The following is a 15630-nucleotide window of genomic DNA, read 5'->3' as shown; positions in this document are numbered from 1 at the left end:
CGCAATCACGATCCATTGGGCCTGGATCAAATCCAACAAGGTTTCTCTGATTTACATTTGGCTGAGTTAGGCTTGCCACATTGTCCTGTCCTTCTGCTGGGATTCCCTGGTTTTGCATTGATTCATTGGGCTTGTAAGTTCTGTTTGCTTTGGGAAGCTTTTGGCCAGGTTGTTTTTTGGTTTGTTTGTTTTTTGCTTGCTCTTGAGTGTTTGATTATTGTTTGCCTGGGAGAAAGCTTGGAATCCCCCCCCCCCCAATAGGAAACTCTGAAAGGTAGCTGGTGGCATCTTGTCCAAGGCCTCATAGAACTGGACCTCTTAGTCCAATTCACTTAAAACTTGGGGGTTATTTAGTGGACAGGCACCAGCTGCTCTGCTGCGATATTGGTGCCATTAGCTTAAAAACAGCCCCCCCAGCCCCCCAGAAAGATTCCCCATAGAGAATAATGGAGCCAAATAGTATTGGAATCTCCCCCAAAACATGGACCTAAATACTAAACCAGTATTTGGAACCCAGTTAACTAAGAATACCAATATTTTTCAGCTCCCTGATATCCAGATATGAAAAATACGGATTTTTTTCTAGGTGTACATCCCCACTTGGAACTTTCCAACAGTTTGTAATCCCCCCCACGGTAGCCGTCTTCTGATGGTGCCCTTCCCCTCCCCTGACTCAAAATTCCACAAGTGTCACAGGCTCAACAAGGTTGGGAACAACTTATATAATGGCTAGAATGTTGGAATAGGATGGGGGAGATCAGAGTTCAAATTCCCACTCAGCCATGAAGCTTGTTTGGTGACCTTGGGCAAGTCACTCTTTTGACCCTACCTACCTCACAGAGTTTTTATGCAGATAAAATGGAATATGGGAGAGCCATGTCTGCTGCCTTGAGCTCCAGGGAGGTAAAATGAAACAAAAACTAGAATAAAGATCCCATGGCTAATGCAACATAAAACAAGGGGCATGTCCATTGAAGTTTTTTTTCTTTTCTTTTGAGTTAAGAACATAAGAAAAGCCATGCTGGGTCAGACCAAGATCCATCAAGTCCAGCAGTCTGTTCACACAGTGGCCAACCAGGTGCCTCTAAGAAGCCCACAAACAAGACGACTGCAGCAACATTGTCCTGTCTGTGTTCCAAAGCACCTAATATAATAGGCATAATAGGCATGCTCCTTTTATTGTAGAGAATAGGTGTGCATCATGACTAGTATTCATGGATAGCTCTATCCTCCATGAACATGTCTACTCCCCTCTTAAAGCCTTCCAAGTTGGCAGCCATCACCACATCCTGGGGCAGGCAGATCCACAATTTAAGTATGCATTGTGTGAAGAAATACTTCCTTTTATCTGTTTTGAATCTTTCATCCTCCAGCTTCAGCAGATGACCCCACGTTCTGGTATTATGAGAGATAGGGGATTAGACAGATTCATGCAGGAGAGGTCAATCAATGGCTACTAGCTACCGTGACTAATATGGAGGGAGTCTCCACGTTCAGAGGCAGCAGACCTCTGAATCCCAGTGCCAGGAGGCAACACTGGGCAAAGGCCTTGGCTACTATGCCCTGTTTATTGCCCTCCAGGGCAACTGGTTGGCCACTATGTGGAACAGGATGCTAGACCATATGGACCACTGGTCTGATCCAACAAGACTCTAATGTTCTTATATATCCATTTGCAACTGAGGGTTGATCACATGCCTGAGATTCTGCTCCTGTGCTGGTAGAAGAAGAAGAGTTGGTTTTTATATGCCGACTTTCTCTACCACTTCAGAAGGAATCAAACCAGCTTACAATCACCTTCCCTTCACCTCCCCACAACCCTGTGAGGTAGGTGGGGCTGAGAGAGCTGTAAGAGCTGTAACTAACCTAAGGCCACCCAGCTGGCTTCATGTGTAGGAGTGGGGAAACCAATCTGGTTCACCAGATTCGCAACCACCGCTCATGTGGAGGAGTGGGGAATCAAACCCAGTTCTCCAGATCAGAGTCCACCACTCCAAACCACTGCTCTTACCCACCACACCATGCTGGTATGCTATTAGTATGCTATTATCTTCTGGTTACTACAGAAGGCCTACTGGGAAAGCCAACGTTTTTAATTTATTATGCCAATTATGGAAAAGGTATTTACAAAAAACACTTCTTTGCCTTGGGAAAAGGGATGCATAGCAGCTGATACAATTGAGTCATAAGAGCAGAGATTATGTGGTGTAAGCTAATTACATACCCAGCTCAATATACCAAGGAAGTAGCTAGCACCAGATGCTTCAGCGTCAGCCTTCACTGATCAGGGAAATTATTTACTGACCCACCTTTCTCATTCTTCACTCCTAGCCACATTCAGAAACTGACATTCTACCTCCATCCCTGATCCCTGCACTAACAGGCATTTCTAGATCTCTTTGTGGTTCAGATATACAATAGTAACAATACTAATTTTGTTTAGTTAAAACCTATTTTTAAAAAAATAGTAAAAAGACATGCAGGAAAGAAGATAGTGAAGATCATTAGCAACGATGACACTCCAGTATGTTTGATAAATTGCTCATTGTTTTTGGTTTCCATCTCTGTCAATGGCAATGTAGTTGACATATTTTCTCCTGATGTTGTGTATTTTCAAAAAAAGATGGTGCTAATTCAAGGTAACTCTAATTATGGTACCATCTGGACACCATCTGAAGTCTCATCAAATGAAAAAAAATGACGGGATAAAAAGAAGAAATATAAGGATGCAACACATTTTGGTCAAAACATTTTTTCAGTTAGAGTAGTAAAGGTTGTGGGGGCAAAAATGCCATGACTTCTTGTTTATCTTCCTGTGCTCTATTCATAATTTTTCTGGCTGCTCCCCCACCCCCCACAACCTAAAGACTTGGTGTCTTAAAAAAAACAAGCTCTCCTTTTTGAGAGCAACCAAGGTCACTCAGGGATCACACAGGCAACTTGCTGACATTGGATCATCATGAAGACATTTGGATTTGGATACATGATGACAGCCCAAACGCAAAGCAGGAATTGCTGTTCTCATTATAAATCAGGTTCCTGACAATGCCCTCTTGCTGTGGATTTTAACTTTAAACCATTGTTTGTTTGTTTATTTACATTATTATAGTCTGCCTTTCTCACTGGGACTCAAGGCGGATTGGTAGGGCTGCCAACCTCCAGGGAGTAGCTGGAGATCTCCTGCTATTATAGCAGATCTACAGCCGATACAGATCAGTTCACCTGGAGAAAATGGCCGCTTTGGCAATTGGACTCTATGGCATTGAAGTCCCTCCCCTCCCCAAACCCTGCCCTCCTCAGGCTCCACCCCAAAAACCTCCCGGCGGTGGTGAAGAGGGACCAAGCAACTCTACAGATTACACAGAATGAGTCACTATAAACAAGATGGGACATTCAATAAACAATGAAATAGGATTTGGGTTGATTAAATGATATGAAATTACACTATGGGATCCAGACCACAGCAACCTACACACAGTAGAACAGACCACAGTCCCCAATAATTTGTCCAGATAACTTTGTGAAGCCTTTTGTACAGTGCTATCCTATTGCCTGTGTAGAAAACCCCTCACACAGTAGGCCTGCGAGTTTGGTTTTAGGTTTTGGTGTAAATCTACAAACATTCATTTTTTCACTGTTCTAACTAACTTACAGTTTTGGGCCTGTAAGACTTATTTCCCTCCCTCTGAATTGGAGAATGACTGCCCTATTTCACAACCACCCATTCAGCAAAATTGAGATACATTTTTAAAAAGAAGCAAGGGCCCCAAACTTACCTGGAACTTCGTTTGCAGGCCCGCAGGGAGTAGGGAGGCAAGCAAGGCATGGGGGCAGCCCACTGCTGCCTGTGGGGCGGTGGAGGCCTTCCCAAGGGCCCCTGCTATAGCAAGCATCCTTGGCGACTCAGCTCCCCAGCTGGCCAATCAGGTGCTGGCCTGGCTTGGCTGGGGGACGGGACTCTGGCCAGCAGACCTCAAGAGGGAGTCTTCCTTCTGTTCCACCTGGCCAAAAAATAAAAAAGAGGCCCTGCCATGCTGCCGGCAGCATGGCTAGGGTTGCCAGGTCCCTCTTCACCACCAGCGGGAGGTCTTTGGGGCGGAGCCTGAGGAGGACAGGCTTTGGGGAGGGGAGGGACCTCAATGCCATAGAGTCCAATGACCAAAGAGGCCATTTTCTCCAGGTGAACTGATCTGATTCGGCTGGAGATCAGTTGTGATAGCAGGAGAACTCCAGCTAGTACCTGGAAGTTGGCAATCCTAGGCATTGCAAAGGATACTGTGACATGTTTTGAGGTGTAGTCAGTTCACATGAGGGATTGGTCACAAGCCAAGAGGACCTCACTACAGCTCTGTGCAAAATGGGAGCATCCCTGGAACACACATAGTACAACTCTTTTTCTGGAACCAGGGCACAAGTTGTGTTTCAGGTAAATTTTTCTGCAATTGTTGTGTTTCTTATTTATGAATCCCCTGATCAACTTCAGAAAAACCACATCATTCCCCGGAACACAGTTTAAAAAGCACTGCCTTAAATTGTCTCAGGGGTAAATGCAGTGTTATGCATTAACACATTTTTTCCAGATATTTAGACCCTGCTTTTCTCTCCAATTGGAATCCACAGTGGACGGCTGACGGAGAGAAGCTAGCCCATGGTCACCCAGGAACATGGCAGACTGTGGAGTCACTTGCCTCTCCCAGATCATTGTCTGATGCTCTAACTACTACATGTATGCCTTATCTGGCCTTCGTATAGTCTAATAACTGAACAGCAGTGTGCAGACAATTTTGCTCCCTTCCCTTTAAAAAGGAAATAATACTGTACCCCAATATTATGATTGTGGGGAGAAAATGGCAATTGCTTTTGTAAAACATTAAATTTACATGCAATTGTATTTGACTATATCACAAAAAACAGAGATGACCAACATGCAGGTAACAGTATGAAGGTGAAAAGCAGATTCTGTTTTTACAAAAAAAACCAACAACCTGGCAATCTCACTCAACATATATTTGTGTTAATTAAAGAATAAAATCCTTTGGGCAAATAAAACGCACAGAGCAAAACAGCAACCCAAAGGAGACAGAAGATGAATACCTGCTCCGCTCCAGCAAAAGCATGGTAGAAGCAGGAAACATAAGTCATGATAGCTCTCTCATCAGGTTTGGGAGTATTCACAATATCTACAAAAGAAGAAGAAATAAAACAAATGCAAGGAGCGGAAAAAAACATGGGGTGGAAAGAAAAGCATAAGATAACCGTCAACCCGCGCTCTTTTCTATATGCAAGGCAGGTGTTTGCCTGCAGCTCCGCACTCTAGGCTTTGCAAAACTGAAATTAATCATCTGCTACGTTTATACGTGCTGGCTGAAAAGACAAAATATTGAACTCAAAGTGAGAGTCTCCGAGGGGGAAACTGAGAGTATTTCCTCTGTTCTTAAGAATAACTTTGCAGAGGAAATAACACATATGGTTTATTTTTCACAGCAGCATCCCCTAAGTTCAATCAGTCTACTTTTACCTACACAGGAAAGATTGCTTGCATGGGTAATGTTTGCATGGTTGTGTCCCAACAAGTTAAAAATGTATGGTTTCTGTGAAAACATATACAAGATGACACATGGAGGTGATTTTCACAAGAGCTCACATGAGAAAGGTAATGTTCGCTTTCTGGTGTACGCATCCAGATTCAAACCTTGGTGGCTCCAACGAATTCTGGTTTTACATAATAAAATTCCTCCTAAGCAGCAATATGGACATAGGCAGCAACTTTTGAGCAAAAATGAGACCTTTTATTTATGTTAGGGAACAATACAGAATAGTGAAAGGGGATAGTCTGTTTTTAGAACAAATTACTGGAAATTTCCAAATTGTGTTAGAAAATTTAAGCTTCTCAAAAGCTGCTCACATAGATGTGAAGAAACCAACTCTTGCTGGCCTAGTGCTCCCCATAAGCATTGGGCCAGCAAGAAGGTAACAGCTATAGAAAACCACAGAAGATGACAGGCATGGTGGAATTTCTCACACTGTTGGGTATAGGAAGCGAGTTTCGTCTCTGTCAGGAAAGCTAAGAGTTAACTTTGTTTATGTTGATGTTTAGACAGACTCAAGAATATTATGTCATTTCATTGCGACCTTAAGCAAATGTCTCATACACCTTTTGGTTTTTCATAGGAGCAGCATGGATCGTCTCCGCTCTCTCTCAGGAGGAGAGAAGGCCATCTTTAAGTCATAGATTCCTGCTAGAGAAATCTAGCAAGTTTGTAGGTGACTGACAATGTAGAAAGGATTTCTTATTTTATGTATCCCAGTTTACCCTTCCTATTAGTAAAGGTTTTTGATTCTATTAAACAGAAAGGCTCAGTCTGTTTTTGTTCTGTGCAATTTAATCTGACTCATGCAAACTCAAACCAGTTCATCGCCTCGATTCATAACACACACACACACCCAATGGGAACAGAAATACAAGTCGCACTAGCTCAACAAACATGGGGAAGTGGGATAATAATAGCAGGGAGGGTTGCCACCCTCCAGGTGATATAGGGTTGCCAGGTTCCTCTTCGCTACCGGCAGGAGTTTTTTGGGGCGGAGCCTGAGGAGACCGGGGTTTGGGCTTCAAAGTGTCCAATTGCCAAAGTGGCCATTTTCTCCAGGTGAACTGATCTCTATCGACTGGAGATCAGTTGTAATAGCAGGAGATCTCCAGCTAGTACCTGGAGGTTGGCAATCCTAAGGTGATACCTGGAGATACCCAGAATTACAACTGATCTCCGGACTACAGAGATCAGTTCCATGGAGAAAGTGGCTGCTTTGGAGGGTGGAATCTATGCAGTTATACCCCACTGATGTCCCTCCCCTCCCCTCCCCAAACTTTGCCTTCTTCAGGCTCCACCCCTAAATCTCCAGGAATTTCCCAACCCAGAGTTGGCAACCCTAGCAACAGGCCTCACCCTGACCTCTGTACATTAGTTGAATGTCAGTATTTAAAGTTGTCAACTCTGGGTATGGAAATTTTGGAGATTTGGGGCTGGAGCCTGGGGGGTGCAGGGTTTGGGGATGGGAGAGACCTCAGAAAAGTATAATGTCATACAGTCTACTCTCCAAAGCAGTCGTTTTCTCCAGGGCAGCTGATCTCTGTAGCTTGGAGAACAGATGTAATTCCAGGAGATTGCCAGGCCCTACCTTGAGGTTGGCAACCCTAGTTTGCATCACCAAACGCTCTATTGTAAAAAACAAAAGTGTCATCATGCCTCTCTTGGAATCAACGGAAACTACTGGAAAACCATAGACTTTCCAGAGATTCCTAAAGAGAATTAGCGTTACTTCCAGGAAAAACCAAGAAGTAATGTTAATTCTCTTTAGGAATTTCTGGAAACGGTTTTACAATAGTTTCTGGTGATTCCTAGAGAGGCATGATGTCACTTCTGCTTTTTCCTGGAAGTGATGTGTAGGTAAAAGCCTGATGGCCTTTAAAAAAATTGTTTTTCTTCTGCTGCTGCTCTGAGCAGCAATGGGAAACAGGAGCTAGCATTGGCAACCCTGATAACACTAGTATAAACACTATGAACCAACCATTCTTAAATTCACCCTATTGCACACTGTAGTACATAGAAGCCTTTGGCTGCAAGGACAACTAAGCAGAACATCTTAGAGCTGTTCCAGAGATACTTACAAATAAATGAAAGACAATTTGTCTTGCATGTAGAAGTACCTACATGACACTTTTTTTTTTCTTTGATTCTGAAACATTTACAATATTTACATTTTTATTGGGCGCTTTCTAGTGGCTAATTCTGCAAACTATGCTGTATGTGTATTAAAGGTCACAAGTTTGCTGATATCACATCCATGTCATTAAAAAAAAAACCTCTCGATCTGGAAAAACCTAAAGTTATGGCCTGCAATTACTCCATGATATCTGGTCGCCCCCTTTGTTTTCCAGATCTAATCAAAACTCTTTGTGTTCCTCTGCCCCCAGCAAAACAACATTTCTGAAGAGAACACTTTTTTTTGTCTACAAGCCTGAAATCAGGCATAATGAGGATAACAAGAAGTAGGCATTTGTAAAAGGGCCCTGGAGATTGAAAAAGCAATTACAAGAACACTCATTAAATTATCATACGGCGCCTTCCACAATGGATGCTCATTCTTTGACAATCCTTAGAAATTCCCATAATACTAATACGAAACGTGATGAAAGAAGCTTTTTGTAGACATGAATTATCGCTGTATGAAACATCTTACTAGCAGAGGAGGGAGTATGTATTAATTATTTGTATAGATGTTAATCTCAGATGCCTGCATTCAGTCCCGTTACGAACACATTTTCAGTATAGCTATTCACTATTGTGTGTCTGTGATCATTCTAGCTGGGTAGGACTGCATGAGTTCCAGAAGTTTCCCCACTGAAAATGGCCAACTTCATGAGCTAATTAGGGCTGCCATGAGCTAATTAGGACCTCCAAACTGACCTCACTTGAAAATGAGCCAAATAAAAACACAGCAAGCAGAAGGAGTGGATGCCACTAAAGCAAAAAAGTGCCTATCAGAAAAGTCTTGTTCAGGAATTCCCAGATTATGTGCTAGGGCATGAAAACCAAGAGAGAAGTTTGCCAAGAGTATCACCCAAAGGTGAGACTTCCTTATGCATCTCTATATTTCTCAGTGTTCTCCTTCCAATTGACCTCCTTGGGTAATTTCTACTGCATATTTGCATTGCATATTCATTACATATTCATATTTATTTAGTCACCAGAAATGTAAAGATTCAGCAGAATAATTTGCCCTCAGAGGTGTGCACATCTTGTCTCCAGATGAGTCACCACACTCAGTTTGCTTGCCTTCGCTGACTTTTACACTCTAAAACTAAACATTCTAAAGAATTGGCCAGGGATCCTGGAGGTTTTTTGCCTTCCTCTGGGCATAGAGCACAGATCACTGGGGAAGTGTGGGTGGGGGGGGGAGTTAGTTGTGAATTTCCTGCATTGTGCAGGGGGCTGGACTAGATTACTCTTTAGGTCCCTTCCAGCTAGGTTCTTCAATACAGAGGAACTGTCAAGTGAAACACTGTTTGCTTTGGAAAAGACCCCTCTGTCATGAAGTATGTGCGTGTGCATGTGTGCACATGAGAGATGTTGAAAAGTTGCCCTCTGCTCAGCTTTCTGCTTATTAACAGTAACTCCCACCTTCTGCATCTAACATCTTTGGGATATCCAAATGTTTTTCAGCAACATCCATGGCAAGATTTATATTTCCCAGTGGATCATCCTGCAGAAAAAACAGAAACATTACTAGCACATCTTATACAAGGCTGCTGCAATAACTATACAGAACATTATTAATTCAGAACCAGGTGACAGGATATTTCCCACAGACATTTTCTCAACTGTAGTGTCAAAATGAGACAGATTGACCTTATGCTTATTTACTTAGAAGAAAATAACCACTTTATTACTCTCAAATAAGTGTGCATAAGAGGGCCAACCTTAGGGTTACTGGAAAACTGTTGGGAAACCATAGATCTTATGACAGGAAATGGCTACACAAGACCGGGGTGCTGGATTATACAGATGTGTGCCTTAAAATGTATGTGCAACCAGAGAAGAAAAACCGATCAGCAAAAATGTTCAGGAAACATTGAATGTTGCTAACTACAGCACAGAATTCAAGATTTAATATTCTAAAACAATTATTTAGATGTGCCTCCATTATTTAGATGTGCCTCCATATTTTAGTATGTTTTAATGAAAATATGGAGGCACATCTAAATAATTGTTTTAGAATATTACAGTGCAATCCTATGCCGAGTTACTTCAGTCTAAGCCCCCTGAAATGAATGGGCTCAGACTGGAGTAACTCTCTTTAGGATTACTAATAGACTGGGAGATTTAAGGAACAATTTATTAAAGATAGGGGAGGGCCATAAGAAACAGTATGGGAAAGCACATCTTTTTGTTCAGGCATTTAATTAGGGGTTTAGTGGTCTGCTCTGTTTCATGGATAGGTTTTCTACTGCTGGTGTCTAATGGCTTGTGGGGTTTTTTTTGCCTTTTTTAATGACTTGTGTTTTGTGTTTTATACCTGTTTTTAATTGTAAGCCACCTTGAGCAGGAGTCTGAGGAGGTAGCATAGAAATATTCTAAATAAAGAAATAATCAAATTGCTGTTATTTATTCAGGGCGGATTATCCAGAGTGAGTCAATACAATCAACAAGATGGGACATTCAATAAACAATGAAATAGGATTTGGGTTGGAGAACCAGCCAGAAATCTAAAAAACAGAACTGAAGCCAAGTATAAGGGTTAACATGACACATTAAATGATGTAAAATTACACAGAGTAGTACAGACCACAGTCCCTAATAATTTGTCCAAGTCACTTTGTGAATAATTTTGTACAGTGCTACCCTATTGCCCTATTGCCTTCTTGAATAATTCAGTTTTGCATAGTTTGTGGAAAGTCAGGAGGGTGGGAACCTTCCTGACCTCCTCAGGCAGACCATCCCACAAGGACGGGGCAAAGGCAAGAAGGAAGGTTATTTAATACACCCCAGTTTGCTATTAAGGAAACGTGCTAAGCACACAGGAAGTGAGCTAAATCACTGCAAACCAACATGCTGTGTCATCCAGACTATTGACCTTAGATAGCTTGGAGTAGTCAATAAGATCAGGTCGGTGTCTATGGATAAGCGCACAGAGGCCAAGGCCGTCTTTCCAGCTTCACAGCAAGGAACCAAAAATAAAATGGAAAGATATTAATGATATTATCACAATTTGTACCACAATTGCAGCTCAGAATCTGACTGCACGCAGAAACTGCACCTTTTGTTCAGTAATGACAACTCATGACATTTTCTGTGGTTCCAGAGCTTGTTGGGGTTTATACTGTGTTCAGTGCATAGGCAAAACTTTCCAAGGAAATGAACATCATTTCACAAATTATTAGGAACATATTACACAAGAAACTAATTAAACCCCATGCCTACATCATAGGGTTGCCAGCTCCTTGTTGGGAAATACCTGGAGATTTTGAGGGTGGAACCTAGGGTTGCCAAGTGCCCGGTGGTGGTGGGTAAACTCCCACCGATCCACCAGGTTGCAGCGGGCACTGTGTGCACCCGCACGCAGGCATCACTTTCGGGTAATCCCAAAAGTGACGTGGACTCTCTGGCAATCTTGGATAAAACTCTATGGAAACCATAGAGTTTTATCCGAGATCGCTAGGGCGTACGCATCGCTTCCGAGTAAACCCGGAAGTGACGTAGGCACATCATGAGGGGTGCGCGCACGAGTCGCAGCCACGGCCCCAGAAAGCTCCCGTTGGAGGAGCTACGGGGCCCAGCAAGCCTAGTGGAGCCTGAGGAGGGTGGGGTTTGAGGAGGGGAGGGACTTCAATGGGGTATAATGCCATAGAATCCACCTTCCAAAGTGGCCATTTTCTCCAGGTGAACTGATCTCTGTTGTCTGGAGATCAGTCACCACGTGAAAGTTGGTAACCCTACTACATCACCACGTGTCCATGAAGCAGGAATCCACAACCACACAACATTGGGCTAGGTAGACCATTGCTCTGACTCCGTAGCCTCATATGGCACACTCAAGATGCTTCAAAAAAGTAAACTATTACACCATCATGCACAAAAACTAGTACTAGGATAAACCAGCCATACAGAACATTCAGTATGTCTCAGAGACTAGTGGAACAAAAATATTTAAACTTAATGTTCCAGAGGATTGGGCCCACCAGGCATTGGAGCTGGTGTGCTATGGTGTACAGGAGCCTAAGCTATGGATCCGGCAGTCCTTGGTTCAAATCTCACCTCTGCCATGAACTCATCAGAGGGCAAGAAATTTTCTCTCAGCCTCCCCAATCTGCAATAGGGGGATAATAATACTGACCTACCTTACAGGGCTGTTGTTACGACTGCAACAATGGAATGTTTGTGAAGCACGCTGAGCACTTGAAAGTATTATTAAAACTCCCATACAGACATGGAAAATGACCGACCCTGCTTAGTTAACGATACAACCTTTGAAGGAGGTGGCACATGATGAGCTTAACTTCACTTGATAACATTAGAGAGTTGCGAAGCTCATATGGAATAAAGCATAGTTCTTCTTGATAGATCTGGAGTTAACAATCTAAATATGGGCTTACCTCTGTTACAATATAATAATGTAATTTTAATGTCTGACAACCTAGTTGCAACTACTGGCTATTTGGTGAAATGCAAATATTTTAATCTATTTATAATTATGGGGATCCCTGGAGGGGGGTAGAGTTGCCAGGTCCCTTGTCACCACTGGCGGGAGGTTTTTGGGGTGGAGCCTGAAGAGGGTGGGGTTTGGGGAGGGACTTCAATGCCATAGAGTCCAATTGCCAAAGCAGCCATTTTCTCCAGGTGAACTGATTTCTATTGCCTGGAGATCAGTTTTAATAGCAGGAGATCTCCAGCTAGTACCTGGAGGTTGGCAAGCCTAAGGGGGGGGGGCAGCATCCATCTTGTACTCTGCCCCTGTGGTCCTTGCCAAGCTCCCAGGGTTGGCAAAAGGCTTCAGATGCTGAGAGTGAAAGGTATTGACTCCACCTCGTTCTTCCTCCTCTCTTCTCAAGCCTCTCCGCAGCATGGAGGCTCTTCTACAGCCTGCCATTTAATCGCACACAAGCCCAACAGCCTGACGCTCCCTCCCACACCTGTCCCTCTTTTGCCTGATGGCCTGAGAAGTCTGGCCCAGCCACAGCTGCTGGCAGCAGCCCCTTAAAGTAATGGCACTGTACTTCATCCAGGTGGTTGGCGACAGCTTGTGCGAAGCAGGGTCGGCCATTGGGGTGGTTGGCAAACCAAAGACTGGAGCTAGTGTAGTAAGTAGTAGTAAAAATTTATTGCGGCGTTTCGCCAATAGAAAGTTAAAACAAACGATACAAAGATATTTCAGAAGGTAACTTAAAAACTATATAGGTTATATCATAGTAGTTTAAAAAGAAACATACATTTAAACTGTTTTGTGGTAAAATAGAATACAATATCCATTTACGCAGTATTTGCAGGTTAAATTTAATAATTTCTTTGGGAGTTCACTTAACAAGACTTTGACGAACTTTATAAATTGTAGCACAAAATTTGGCAACCTCACTAGTTAGGTATGGATTCTCATCCGAAAGAAGCTTTCTGATCCGAAGTTTGTCAGAGCATCCTGAAATTTTATCTGCCAGAGGTCGAATTAGTTTAAAACGGGCTACCTTATAAAATGAGCATCGGAAAAACACATGTTCCAATGTTTCGACTTCGCCAGAATTACATGGGCAAAATTTCTCTAAACTTGGAGTCTTATTAAATCTCCCCTGTAGAACTGCTGAGGGTAAGGCCAAACACCTGGCTAAGGTAAATGCCCTCCTATGGCTATAAACTTCTAAAGAAGAAAGATAAGCAGCTGGGACAGGAATATATCTAGTCATAGGGGCGGACATGAATACAGGTGATTTTGACAGATCACTGCCGTTCAGTATCTTTGACTCTTTGAATTATGATTTTCTTTGCTTGGTCTCTACCCATCTCTAGTAAGGCCTGTGGGGAGAGACCAAGACTCTCCAACTTGCTTCCCACAGTCTTTTGCCACTTAGATTCAAAGTTGTCAATTAAGATCAGAGGAAGAAGGCCATGAGGATTGGATATCGTCCTTAGCCAAAGAAGGAAAGATGATATGCATACTCTAGCTTCTACTCTCAACATACCCGTTTCTAGAAGTGCCAAAGAATTTGATACGCATCTGGGGACCTGAAGAGCCAGTCTGAGAAACTTGGACTGGACTCGTTCCAAAGGTGCAAAACAGGAAGAGGAGGGTCCAAGATGTGTTCCATAAAGCAATTGTGCCATTGTTTTGGCCTGGTAAAGCTTGAGGGCTGCTGGAATAAAGTGCGCCCCCCTACACAGGAATTTGATTATACTATAGGCTGATCTGTCACCTAGACTGGCCACATGATTGCTGTGGGCCAGTGATGTTTGCTTGTTGTGGCCAGGGTGAGCCTGGGGATGCCACAGGGCTAGAATAAGGTCCAATCTTGGACAATAAACCTAACTTTGCAAACAGCCTGTTATCCATAATACATATCTTTACTATTTCATGAATTGCCTGGTATCAGATTCCAGATCTTTCAATCAGGTACATATACCTGAAATTCTGTTACCTTTCCATTTAATCCAATGAAGAGTTTCGTGACCACTTGCACATTCATACATGACCTAATTAGGTCCAATAAAAGACATCTCCTGTCTTGGGGTCCTACACAGCAAACACTGTTTACTGACCCTGAAAAATTTCCAGTCATTAACGATTCCATTATTTCATAGTTTTACACTGTTTTAGGGTATAGTACATCTGCTATTGTAACGAGCCCCTGAAGAATACCTTGGCTACAGTGTTTGTAGAGGTTTTGTCACTGAATTAATACCTGGAACGTTAATTAATGTACTTGGAGCAACACATACTCAATCTTTGCACACTGAGTTCATGGTTAGAGAAAAAATCCACAAATGGCCTATAAAATAGTCAGTTCTTAGACTGCAGGAGAGGTGCAGTGGCTTCTCCCCTCAGGCTCCACAGCTCCACATACAATGTAGTTACCTAGGGCTCAACTAGATGATACATGTGGAATCAGGGGTCAATCCCACTCTTGTCACATGTAACATCAGGGAACTAACATTCCCAAAAGCTCTGAGTCCAGATTTAGCATGCCAGTGCGGAGCACGGGGAGGAAGATCTTCATCCTTCATGGCCGTTTCATCTTGAGAAAACTGTGCAGGGGGGGAAGCTGAACACTCTCCTCCCCTCATGCTATGCTCACAAACAGAATCCAGTCCCACAGCGCTGAGGAATGTTAGTTCCCTGATGTTACATGTGACAGGAAGTAAAAAGGAAGGAAACTACCAAGTTAAGACCTCTTACAAAATATAAACAAATAACCACACATAAATATAATAAGTACATATATTTATGTGACAAAACACAAAAATCTAAAAGTGTGTATCAAATATCATAAAATATGTCCCAACAACCCTTCAAAATGTAATGAATGGCTAAATAATATGTCATTCATAGTATGTAACAATATCAAAAATACCACTTAAATACACATTTTTGGGTTATATAGGTTACATGAGACGAGTATAAGACTATTCGTTTCAAAAAATAGTCTTCTTAAGTTTGTTTTAAACCTTCTCATTAATTAGAGACAGGATAAGTGGTTCATGCAATACCACATAAATCTTGACCAGGAATTAATGAAAAGCCTTTGCTATTGCAGCAGTGTGAAAAGAGATAACGATGACCCATCTGAGCAGATAACTTTTTCTCAAACAAGTTGCCTTCAGCATATGAGATGGTCATGACTTATTATATTTACTTATTATATTTATGTGTGGTTATTTGTTTATATTTTGTAAGCAGTCTTAGCTTTGTAGTTTCCTTCCTTCTCACTTTTGTATTGGGGCTTCTCTCCTCCTTGTCTGTTTTTGGTTTTTCATACATGTGACATGAGTCAGGTTGTCTATGAGCCCTAACTATGCCAGCATTACCTCTTTCTCGCGGGAATGGGGAGGCAGATACATGAAGCAAACTCACAGTTGGATCTTTCCA

At 42.5% G+C, this 15630-nt stretch overlaps 1 protein-coding gene across 1 annotated transcript in view; it reads right to left on the bottom strand.

Moving 5' to 3' along the window:
- The window catches only part of ACTN2 (actinin alpha 2), an 80391-nt gene that overhangs the window by 35950 nt on the left and 28811 nt on the right, over positions 1-15630 (bottom strand). Inside the window, exons 6-8 of the mRNA XM_056852410.1 lie at positions 10636-10714; positions 9183-9264; positions 5095-5180 (exon numbers count right to left, since the gene is read on the bottom strand). Of these exons, the coding sequence (XP_056708388.1) occupies positions 5095-5180; positions 9183-9264; positions 10636-10714 (247 nt within the window). The remainder of the gene's footprint in view (positions 1-5094; positions 5181-9182; positions 9265-10635; positions 10715-15630) is intronic.

The sequence above is a fragment of the Euleptes europaea genome, chromosome 7 (genome assembly GCF_029931775.1).
Source record: "Euleptes europaea isolate rEulEur1 chromosome 7, rEulEur1.hap1, whole genome shotgun sequence".
NCBI classification, from domain to species: domain Eukaryota; kingdom Metazoa; phylum Chordata; class Lepidosauria; order Squamata; family Sphaerodactylidae; genus Euleptes; species Euleptes europaea.
Note: the sequence above shows the minus strand (reverse complement) of the source record. Positions and strands in the feature narration are given on the sequence as shown.